At 41.3% G+C, this 11630-nt stretch overlaps 1 protein-coding gene across 2 annotated transcripts; it reads left to right on the forward strand.

The window, feature by feature from the left end:
• Positions 1 to 3115: 3115 nt before the first annotated feature.
• Positions 3116 to 8172, forward strand: Prmt6 (protein arginine methyltransferase 6). Of its 2 annotated transcripts, none has more exons than XM_032897448.1 (2): positions 3116 to 4379; positions 6406 to 8172. In XM_032897448.1, exon 1 carries the CDS (start codon positions 3217 to 3219, stop codon positions 4342 to 4344), a length of 1128 nt encoding a protein of 375 aa, XP_032753339.1. In that variant the 5' UTR covers positions 3116 to 3216; the 3' UTR covers positions 4345 to 4379; positions 6406 to 8172. The 2 variants fall into 2 exon arrangements, 1 of the variants encoding a protein (XP_032753339.1); XR_004387333.1 differs by having other exon boundaries at positions 3118 to 4512.
• Positions 8173 to 11630: the final 3458 nt, after the last annotated feature.

Below are 11630 nucleotides of genomic sequence, written 5' to 3' on the forward strand. Positions count from 1 at the left end.
GAACTTGCTCTGTTCAAGGCCGGCCTTGTCTTTGCCTCCTATGATTAAAGGCTTGTACTACCATGCCTGGACCTAAATTTAGCTTGGTGATATCTTGTCCCAAAGTCACTACTCCCTTAATTCAATTTAATATCCTTGAACGCAGGATTCAGATCTATTTCACTACCTGATGCCCCTTTAATATTTGAACCATATATTTTATATTTTTTCTTTCTCAGCTTGCTATGCTTGTTTAAAATGCTCTTCATGATACTTAACCAGAGAATTAAGTTTATGATGGGTGTCTCTGAGACTTCTGAGTCTTGTCACCTTGGCCCCAGGCAGATTCTTCAAACAAGGGCAAAACGTAGCCATATTCTTCATCAAAATAGCACAAAACTAGTCTGTAGGCCACAGACTGAAATTCTCCACTGAACCTCTTGGGCCAGGACTGCAAAATTCAAATCACTCTCAATAACACAGCCTTCCATATTCCTACTAGGATAGCCCATTAAGCCCCATTTAAAGCATTCCACTACTTTCCCAATCCAAAGTCCCCAAAATCCACATTCTTCCAAACAAAAGCATGGCCAGGCCTATCACAGCAATAAATAAATAAAACTTCTGTATTAGTTTGGGTTTTACTGCTGTGAACAGATACCATATAACCAAGGAAGGCCAATCGCAGCAAAACCATTGATGTGAGGTGAAAATGAGGGAATTCTTTTCTAGAATTTGGCTAGTCATAAGTGAGTATGTATGCCAGAAGAGAAGCATTGGTGTAAAAAGGGTAGTATATCTTGATCCCACTAAAGAGTTAGGATTTCTGAAATGAGATGAGATGGGATGGGATGGGATGGGATGGGATGGGATGGGATAGGATGGGATGGGATGGGGTGGGATGGGATGAGGTAGGAAGGGAAGTCATCTGAGGTTACTTGAGTCTTCCAGTCAGAGAAAGGGGAACCCCTCAAGTGATATGACCTTACATGGATTTTTGTAAAACCCACATTGGCAACTATTTGGAGAAGGATTAGTTGGGGGTGTGGCTAGCTGCAGTGAGCTTCCATTGGAGCTGCCTGGCTAGAAAGACAACTTCATCTTCTGTAGAATTGGACTTTACTAGTAAGAAATGGATGAGCCGACAAACATTTATTTAGAATTTTTTTTTACAAGAAACTGCAAAGAAGGAAATTAAAAATTGCGTGAACAATAAACACATTCTGGGTCAGGGAGATGGCTCAGTAGGAAAAACACTTACAGTCAAGCCTGAAGACTGGAGTTGAATGCTAATTACCACGTGATAAGGAGAGCACCAACCTCCTTAGTTGCCCTTTGATCTCTAAAAGCATCTTACAGCACTTGTGTGTACTACAGGTACATAATAACAAATTTAATTAATTAATTAACATTTCAAAAATGAAGCACTGAACAGACCCAAAAGGAAAATTGGTAGTTTGAGAACAGAGTGGGAGAAGTATAGAATAAAGGAAAGCCCAATGTGTGTTATCAAAATCTCACATTTATAACTAATCTCATGTCCCATTCTAGACATTGCTTCATTAAAATAAGATATGAAACCCAGGCAAAAAGGAAGAATACCTACTTTACAGACTTTAAGTTCTAGGTTGCTGAGCCCCGACTATTGAAAATAATGTTGTAAGGTTTAATTAAATCAAAATTAGCCATAATCACCTGGTTTCACATTAGGATCCCCAGGAGCTTTAAAAACTAGATGCTTGAGTTCCCCTGAGTGATTCTCGTTTAACTGGATTGAGGTGGACCCTAGCATAGGTATTTCAATAAAGCTCCTTGGAGGATTCTAATGAGCCAGGACCGAGAGTCTTGAGATTAGAAATACAGCTGAGGATTCCACATTAATAAACCAATTTCATTAGCGACACTAATAGAGAGAAAGGGGAAAGTAATTCTATTGCCCAGAAGTTTAGTGTGGTTAAACATACACACACAAACACACAAATAAAGAAAAGCCCATTTTCTTTTGCGTAATCAGTTTTTAAGCTTGAAAAAATATTCTTATTAGGAGAATAGTTATTTTAAACATCCTTTCATATATTAATTGTATTTTATTTTTGGCCTCTGTGTTTGTACATCACATACATACTTGATACTCCTGGAGGCCAGAAGGCAACGGGTCTCCTGGGACTTCAGTTAAAGCAATTGTGAGCCTTCATGTGGGGCTGTTAATCTAACCTGGGTCTTCTGGAAGAGCAGCCAGTGATGTCAATTTCTGAGCTATTTCTCCTATTCCAGAGACCAGTACATATTCTTTAAATTACTGTTTTTATGTTATGGCCAAAGAAGAAATTAATTCATTGTCAGTCAAGCTTCTTCTTGACTGACAGAAAAAGTAACAAAATAACTGTGCCTCTGGGTATCAATTCTGCCTTTACAAGGAAATATATCAATGTTTAAAAAAGGGAATTGCATTGGGAAAGTAGTCAAAAAAGATAGGAGTTCCACCATTTCTCTAAGCAAATGTTTAATAGAGATACATAGATTTCTGTGTGTATGAATGTGTGTATATATAAAATGGTTACCAAATACACTGGTAATGGGTTTGAGAGTTTCACACCACTGATGTTAATTGTTCTTTAGTTTGAACTACAGAATTTTCAGAACAGTACTCAAGACCAAGTAAACTATTCTCCAGAAACACAATGGTGGCTGATAGTAGATTTCATGGCCACAGCAGTTCTTCAGTACTTGGCCTGGGTCTTTCGGTACCTTGGGGATCACTTTGGACTCAGAACCAAGATTTTCTATTATTAGGTTTTCACTTTGCCTCATTTACATATTCTTTGTATCCTAACTCCAGTTAGAACAGAGAGCTTGATATGTTCAAGTGTCAGGGAAGGGACAAAAATTGTGCCTCCATGATTCAGTAGTGGTGGTTGGGATCTTGTGACAGGGGCATAGACCTGTAGTTATTAAGTAATGTTCCTGCTTCAAGAATGTGTGCAAAAGAAAGAGTGAGGGGTAAAAAGAAAGAGCAAAAACTGAAAGGATCTCGGGATAATAGTGTGGTCTTAGAGAAACAGTATGTCAAGGCGTTAAAGGAGGAGCAGAACAAAATGACAAGGAGACTCTGGGTGAGCCTCAGAGAGCAGGACGTGGGATGCAGAGCACGGACTACAAATCCCAGCAGGCCCCGGGACTCTGAGCCTGCGCGCCGTACCGCGCAACGCATGCTGGAGGTCGGCTGCCGGGACCAAGATGTCGCTGAGCAAGAAAAGAAAGCTTGAGTCGGGGGGCGGCGGCGCAGGAGGGGAGGGAGCTGAGGAGGAAAATGGCGGGGAGCAGGAGGCAGCCCCGCCACGACCCCGGAGGACCAAGCGCGAGCGGGACCAGCTGTACTACGAGTGCTACTCCGACGTATCGGTCCACGAGGAGATGATCGCCGACCGCGTCCGCACCGACGCCTACCGCCTAGGCATCCTGAGGAACTGGGCCGCTCTGCGAGGCAAGACGGTGCTGGACGTGGGCGCAGGCACCGGCATTCTTAGCATCTTCTGCGCCCAGGCCGGGGCCCGGCGCGTTTACGCTGTGGAGGCCAGCGCCATCTGGCAACAGGCCCAGGAGGTGGTGCGGCTCAACGGGTTGGAGGACCGCGTGCACATCCTGCCGGGCCCGGTGGAGACGGTGGAGCTGCCGGAGCAAGTGGACGCCATCGTAAGCGAGTGGATGGGCTACGGACTACTGCACGAGTCCATGCTGAGCTCCGTGCTCCACGCGCGGACCAAATGGCTGAAGGAGGGCGGTCTCCTCCTGCCAGCTTCCGCTGAGCTCTTCGTGGCCCCGATTAGCGACCAGATGCTGGAATGGCGCTTGGGTTTCTGGAGCCAAGTGAAGCAGCACTATGGCGTGGATATGAGCTGCATGGAAAGCTTCGCCACGCGCTGCCTCATGGGCCATTCGGAGATCGTGGTGCAGGGTCTGTCCGGAGAGGACGTGCTGGCCCGGCCACAGCGCTTTGCCCAGCTCGAGCTGGCCCGCGCTGGCCTGGAGCAGGAGCTGGAGGCCGGTGTGGGCGGGCGCTTCCGCTGCAGCTGCTATGGCTCCGCGCCTCTACATGGTTTTGCCATCTGGTTTCAGGTAACCTTTCCTGGAGGGGACTCGGAGAAACCTCTGGTGCTGTCCACCTCACCTTTCCACCCGGCCACGCACTGGAAGCAGGCGCTCCTCTACTTGAATGAGCCGGTGCCGGTGGAACAAGATACAGACATTTCTGGAGAGATCACCCTGCTGCCCTCCCGGGACAACCCCCGGCGTCTGCGCGTACTTCTGCGCTACAAAGTGGGGGACCATGAGGAAAAGACCAAAGACTTTGCCATGGAGGACTGAGCGTTGCCTTTTCTCCCATCTACCTTCTTAGGAAGGTCAGAAGAGAAAGGGAAATCAATCTCCTATGCAAGTAGGGGACGTATCTGTCTCTTTTACCTCACCACTTCTGAGAAAGAGAGTGACCAGACTTCATTTGAGGACATTCTTCTGGCAATGTTTATTTTAAAAGTGAGCATTCCTGACCAAGGACTGATGCAGTGTGCTTATTAATGGGCTTTTAAACCTGGAAAGCATGTAGTGTGAAACTCTTGTATTACTGTTTCTTTTGTTTAACTGCAGGGGTGGGGGCAGTAAATGCGAGATTATAATTGGTCCACGCGCTAATCTAACAACTCATCCCTTATCAATATGAAACTGGGAGAAAGGCAAAATGTTTTGATTACATTTCAGAAACTTGCAGCATGATTTTTAGAGCTGTATTTTTTTCAGTCTAAATTCTCTCAAGTCCCCGGTGCCTGTAGGATATGGTACCTGTGCTTCCTTATATTCTAAATAAAATTCATCCTGTTAGTAAGGAGGTGAAGCACAGGTGAAGTACTTATAAATAACCCCATTCTCTTTACTCTTAATTTACGGCATGCTAAATTTGATGAACACTTAACCTTAGTAAAGTGGCTTAATTTTACAGCCTGTCTAGGCAATTCTAAAAGTGACAGGAGAAAAAAATAATCTAAAAGTGAAATAGTATGGGGTTTAAATATTTTTATTTTAAAGACTGAGCCAAGAAAATCTATGTTTTATAATATGTTTGTGATTCTTGTAAAGCAGTGTGATAGGGAAGATTGCTTGAACCTATCGCATGGGTGAAGCCTTTACCTCTGTGCTTGCTTTATTTAAGCACAGGTATAGAAAGGTACACGAGCACCCTGCGTACATCTAGTAAAGTTCCTGTCTTCGGTTCTTTTTAGTTCAGCCAAATGTGAACATGGTGAATTTGGGGAAATTAGTTTTAATGAAGTACGAGTCAGATTGTCAGATTTATTTCACTGACGGAGCTTTCCTCCTTTCTGTGGCAAATAAAATGGCATTCTCACTTTTTATAGTCGAGGTCTTTAGACTTTGTGTCCCCTCTGTGAGTTTATGATAATGCTGTTACCTTTCTCATGGTCTCAGTTCCTAAGTGTTACAGCTCCTGCAGAACACAGCTTGAGGACAGCTCAAATTATGATTAGCAGGGTTTTGAATTCTAGCTTTGTAAGACTTAATGGGTGTGAAAAACTGCTGTTCTTAACTGCCCTTGAATTTCACTTTTTGTAACCTTGGTTCTGTTTTGGCTTTTTAAAGATATTCATTGTATATTAAATTGCTAAAGTATTAAAACTAATTTGCTGGGGCTCTATTTTGAAGGAGACATACACATATAAAACCCTTAGTTTCACAAAACAAGCATATTTTGATGTCAGAATACCTAACATCTTTTATAAATGCTTGGTTTAAAGGTTTGAAAAGTAGTTCCTTTGGGATCCTGTAAGTTTTTAATTAACCTTTCACCTGTAGTAATTGCTGGTGATTCTGATTGACCTTTCTATAACAATTCCCTTAGTATTTAAACATCTGTGGAATTCCACTTTTCTGCATAATTCTATAAATACAAGTACTATATATCCCCCCCCAAAAAAAAGACATAAAGGAAAATCCAGTTAAAACTTGGGAGGGAGGGTGTGAGTGGAGACTAGATTTTCCTGACTGAGCAAAAAGTTTCAAAATTCTAGTTAACATTTTCTCAAAAATGAATCAGGAAATGTGGGAGCAGAAGCTAAAGGCAGGAAGCATAGTGTCTCAGGAGCCAGAAAAAACACTCTTCTGTGTCCTCGGGCAAACCAGCCCACGCCCCCCACTTTTCTTCAAAGCCCTCATGCAAACTGGGGATAACTATAGCACCTACCTACTCCATAGAGAATTGGGGATACAAGTAATTAAGTAACCTAGAAGTAAGCTTCCGGCACCGTGATGCTGAATTTGTGTGAAAGGTAAACCTAGAGCAGTCTAATGCATACAAAATGAGCTGCAGAACAAATACTCATTTGTGGTTTTGTGTTTTGTTTTTTTTAACCCCCACAGGCACTGACAGCATCGCCTTGGCTATACATGAAGAGCAACGTATGCCACAGGGTACCAGATGATCCAGAGAAGCACCACACCCTTTGGGATGAAGACACCTGGGAAAGAGGAAAGCCTGAGGTGTGTGGACACCCAGGCACTGTCTGATGTGTTATGTGGATTGGGACTGGTAACTGAAACCCTTAGGGCCACAGGCCTGGATTATTAGACCCTAGAGAGAGCATCATGGTAAAGTTTCACCTACCTCCCTCACACCTTACCTTTATTTAGCCCTCCCAAATTTCTCAATTTTGTCGCTAATTTATTAAACCAATGAGCATAATACATTCTAAAGGTCACTGTGGTAGGTATTCGGGATTACATGCTAATGTGAACTCTGCCCTTAAGTAGATGTCTACACTAAAGGAAGTAAAGGCCATAATTTTAGGTTAGTTAGGACCTGGGTGGTTGTAGTGTCAGAAAAGATGGATTATTTGTTTTACACACTAAGTGAAAAAGGTTTCGTAGATGCTGACAGAAAGTTACATACATAATTCTTCCTGGTTTGGAAGTGTGATCATACATTGTGCAAGGCTAAATTGGAACCCAGGATGTAGCTGAGGATGACTTTGAACTCTTTCCTCCACCTTCCACGTTCTGGAGTTAATAGCTCTGTACCACTGTGCCCAGCATAGACCCAGTTTTTGGCCGACCCTTACCCACAATTCTTGACTTTTCAAAGGTAAACAAAAATTTACTCTCATATTAATCCCACATGCTTCACTTAAAAACAGGAAACTATGTGCCACCTTAATAGTTAACAAGGGCTTTATTATTTGATGATGACAGGAAAGTGTTTAGTACTAGAAAGGCTCTTAGACCTGCCCAAAAGAAACATCTGCAGTGTGTAACTTGAGTTTGACATAGTGGGCACTCATTTCAACAGCCCTTATGTTTATTTCTGTAACAATAGTCAAATGGGACACTTTCTAGGGTCTCCAGAAAACTGAATCCATGACAGTAGCAAAGACAAGTGAACTCCCTGTCATTTGGGCAGGGATGTAAAAGAGACAAGAAAATGGAGTTCAAGAAGGTGAATGTGAAAAGCACCTGCTGCGAACAGCTGCCTGGCGTCTTCTTTACTGCCAGCCCTGCTCTTATCGCCGCAGTTTACCTAGTGCTGAGGAAAGATGGCTAAGGAGCATTTACTAACAGGCCCCACTCCTCCACATGTTCATCTCTGTATATGTCTCTCCATTAATTTCATTATCAACAGCTACATAATAGCTAAGCACTGTAATAACTGAGCACATCTGCCCTTCAGAGAACAGGGTACAGTGGGAGCAGTAAAGCAGCATCAGTAGTTCTCATGCATCCATAAGCCTGGAAATCCTTCCCAGCTCTTAGCTCTGCTGAGCGAGGACGGAAAGGGTGCTGTCACCCTTTAAGGCTCTCTGAGGATCAAAAGTCTGATTCCTATCAGCAGGAAGATTGTGAACACCTGAGAAACTCCCATCTGATGTTCTAGAATTAGACAGGATTCCCCAAAATACTAGTCTGTTCCATAATAGACAAACTATATTAAATAGGTAATCCTCAGCTACTAAAACAAAGACTCTAAGCCAAGTTTATGGGTCGTCTGTGTTTCTGTGTGTGTATGTGTGTGTGCGAGTGTGTGCATGTGCACATTTGCTTGTATCTTCCCCAACTTTCTGTGTGATTTTCATGCTTCAATTTGTTTATGATTTATCCTCTCACTTTTAATAAATATTACATGTATTTTTTGAATTTGTAGCCTGGTCTATTCTTTGGGGCATTAAAGTATTTTTGGAGAGCTGGAGTGTGACTCTGGTTCAATACATAACCTGTGCAGTTAAGTCCTTGAATTTGATAACTAGCTTTCTGGAGGAAAGCAAAGTTATGAAGACGAAAGGTTTCATTCAGATAAAGGGCCAGAAGAGTCTAAGCATGACACTTTTGTTTCCAATAAAATATGGCTGGCTGAGGTTTGCCATCTGGATGGGTAACTGGTTTGATCCCATCTTTTTAGCCAGTTTTACAGATGTTAATATTTTAAGGGATCAAAATTTCTAAAGATGTATGTGAAACATGTTAAGCTGGTTTTTTCTAAGCTTAAACCAGACCCCAGTAAATTGTATATACCAGTAAGGAAGAGATTTCTAAACATTTTTCAGAATGCATCAAAATAGCTTAAAAATAGGAAAGATTGCATAATTAAACTACATCTCCAGTTATATGTATTTGTGGGAAAAGATCAGAGGATTTAATTTAATACTAAAAAGACTTTCAGTATTAGCACATGAACAGTAACAGTTGTGGTCTTTTGGAACCTTTTATAATTAATTTCATAAAAGATCTAGGGAAAGATGAGTGAAATCAGTCAACTAAAAGGTTTTAAAGACAGCACAGACGAGAGGTATGGCTCGGTGACTGAGAGCTCTTGCAAAGGACCCAGATTCAATTTCCAGCATCCATATCTTGGTTCACAACCATCTGTGACTCTAGCTCCAAGAGATCCACAACAGTATGATGAGAAATAAAGCGGTGGGGGAGATAGTAAATAAAACCTATTCAGGTTGGTCACTGAGAATATTAACAAAACCACAAATCCAAATAAAAATAATTCAAAGGAGAATTTCCCAACCAACACTGAAATAAATAGAAGCAATCATCTTGATGAGAAGGACTAAGGAAGACATTAGAACAAAATACATAAAGATGGGGGAGATTTACTACGCAATTCTAGGATGAGACTGGCCAAGGGGACCCAGTGCAAAGCATCTGTGGGTCTAGCATGAGATGCCCTCTTCTAAGGCTTGATGCACTCAGCAAGGGTGCTTTGTGTTCAGTGGTTGTCAGCTCTTAGCATCAGATATTAAAGACCGGAATGATCTGGCCTGGATCAACTTCCACCCTGTCTGAGGATACATTTCGAATGACCAATGAAGGTTGCATACATTGTAGCAAAATAGTCTGGGTTTTGTTCAGCTTCAGAAATTAACTTGAAATGATACTGTGTTCCTGGAGTTTGTCAAGGCAAAGTTTCTTGAAGGGAAGTGGAGTGGGAAGCTAGTTACAACTACACTGGAATATGAATTCATACAGGTCATTGCTTTCTGAGGTGAATAAGGAAGAGGAATACAAGGGCTGAGTGATGAAACCCAAGGGAAATAGGTGAGTTCAGGAAATAGCTGAACTCAAAAGATACCTGGTGTCTTGGATCGATGAGGTCATGACAATAGCATTGCTCCAGTGACATAAAACTGTCTTAAGGCCAGAGGAACTTGAAGTTAACGATTAGTATTGCCTCTACACACCTTACTCTCAATCACCATTACCTTAGGGCTTTTCTGAAAACATCTGTTTCTAAAATAGCTATGCTTAGACTCGTGGTTTATTACTGTTTACGTTGATATATGCCATTTGTTTGTTTACTTATTTATTTTGACTTTGAGATAAGATCTCCCTTCGCTATGTAGTCCAGGCTAGCCTAGGAACTGTGTGCCCTCTTAGCTTACTTTCTAGGCAATTTCAGGACTCCCTGTGTAAAAGAACTACTCAATCTTCTCTTGTCAATAAAATTTTTCACACTCTATGTGCAACGTAGTATTGTGGGGTACAGAGTAGTGTAAGTATTAAGTTTTATTTTAAAAAATCAGATTTATTATAAATTACACACATTGTAATTATATAATATTAACATACTAATTATAAAATTTTATAAGGACAAGTTATAGATTCTTTTACCTTTAGTTATACATATTGATGGATAAATGATTCAGATCCATAAATGGTTAAAAAATTGATTTTGTATATCCATTGACATCAGACTTTCACAAAAATAATTTATAAAAATACCAAGATGCCTATTTTAATGGGAACTTTTAAATTCTCCCATCATTTATCATCCAATCAAAAATAGGAAATATTTAAGTGGTTATGAATACACACTAAAAGATAGAATTTTAAAGAGAGGATTTAGGAAATCCTAAGATTAAATACACAGTCTATGATTAATTGAGAATTTTCTACAGTCAGAATAATTAGAGAAAAACAAGGAGAGAATGAGAGCAATTACAACAAAGGGATTTGAATACAAGATGGAATTAGAAACCACCAGGATATGTGCTGTTTGTAATAGAATTAAATTGTCAGTTGTCTTTCCTTGAATCTTCTGCCAAGGTGATTTTACAGAGTCTGAGCCTTCTGATAAGGTAAGATGATACACAAATATATTCCATAATACGGGGTCAAAAACACATGATATAGCTGCCAAGTGTAAGTCCTTACATAGATAAAATGCCCAAATGCTGCTAAACAAAGTAAGAGGAGCCCCAAAAGTATATGTTAACTTTACTATCCATGTAAATAGTAATTTGTGACATCATTTAGAGATAAAATATGGATCATAATTGTTAATAGGACATTTTTTAATTTTGGTTAATTTTCATTATACCAAGTCACTCCTTTGTTAAATTTTATTATATATTTAATTTTTGAATATATATGCACTGTGGTGTGCATGTATACACATATGTATATTGGCATTTGTACGCATGTGTTTGTGGAGGACAAAACTTAAGTCAAGCATTTTCTTCAATCACTCTCCACTTTATTTTATTTAGGCAGAGTCTCTTCCTGCCCCTAAGCTATCAATTCAGACTAGTCTAGTGTCTTAGTCAGGGTCTGTTTTCTTGCACCAAACATCATGACCAAGAAACAAGTTGGGGAGGAAAGGGTTTATTCAGCTTACACTTCCACATTGGTGTTCATCACCAAAGGAAGTCAAGACAGGAACTCACACAGGGCAGGAACTTGGAGGCAGGAGCTGATGCAGAGTCCATGGAGGAGTGCTGCTTACTGGCTTGCTTTCCCTACCTTTCTCAGCTTGCTTTCTTGTAGAACCCAGGGCCATGAGCCCAGGGACAGCACCACCCACAATGGACTGGGCCCTCCCCTCTTAATGAATAATTGAGAAAATGCCTTACAGCTGGATCTCATGGAGGAATTTTCACAGTGGAGGCTCCTTTCTCCGTGATAACTCCAGCTTGTGTCAAGTTGAAGCACAAAACCAGCCAGTACATCTAGCTAGCCAGCTTGCTCCATGGATTGGCCATCTCCCTCACAGACAGTTGTCACACCTTCCCAGCTTTTACATGGACTCTGGGCCTCCAAGCTCAGGTTCTCATGCCTGTATGACATTATCCACTGTACAATCTACCCAC

The sequence above is a fragment of the Rattus rattus genome, chromosome 3 (genome assembly GCF_011064425.1).
Source record: "Rattus rattus isolate New Zealand chromosome 3, Rrattus_CSIRO_v1, whole genome shotgun sequence".
In the NCBI taxonomy this organism is placed as follows: domain Eukaryota; kingdom Metazoa; phylum Chordata; class Mammalia; order Rodentia; family Muridae; genus Rattus; species Rattus rattus.

What these genes read in the sequence shown, in the direction of transcription:
- Prmt6 (XM_032897448.1), top strand. Translation starts at nt 3,217, where the DNA reads ATGTCGCTGAGCAAGAAAAGAAAGCTTGAGTCGGGGGGCGGCGGCGCA.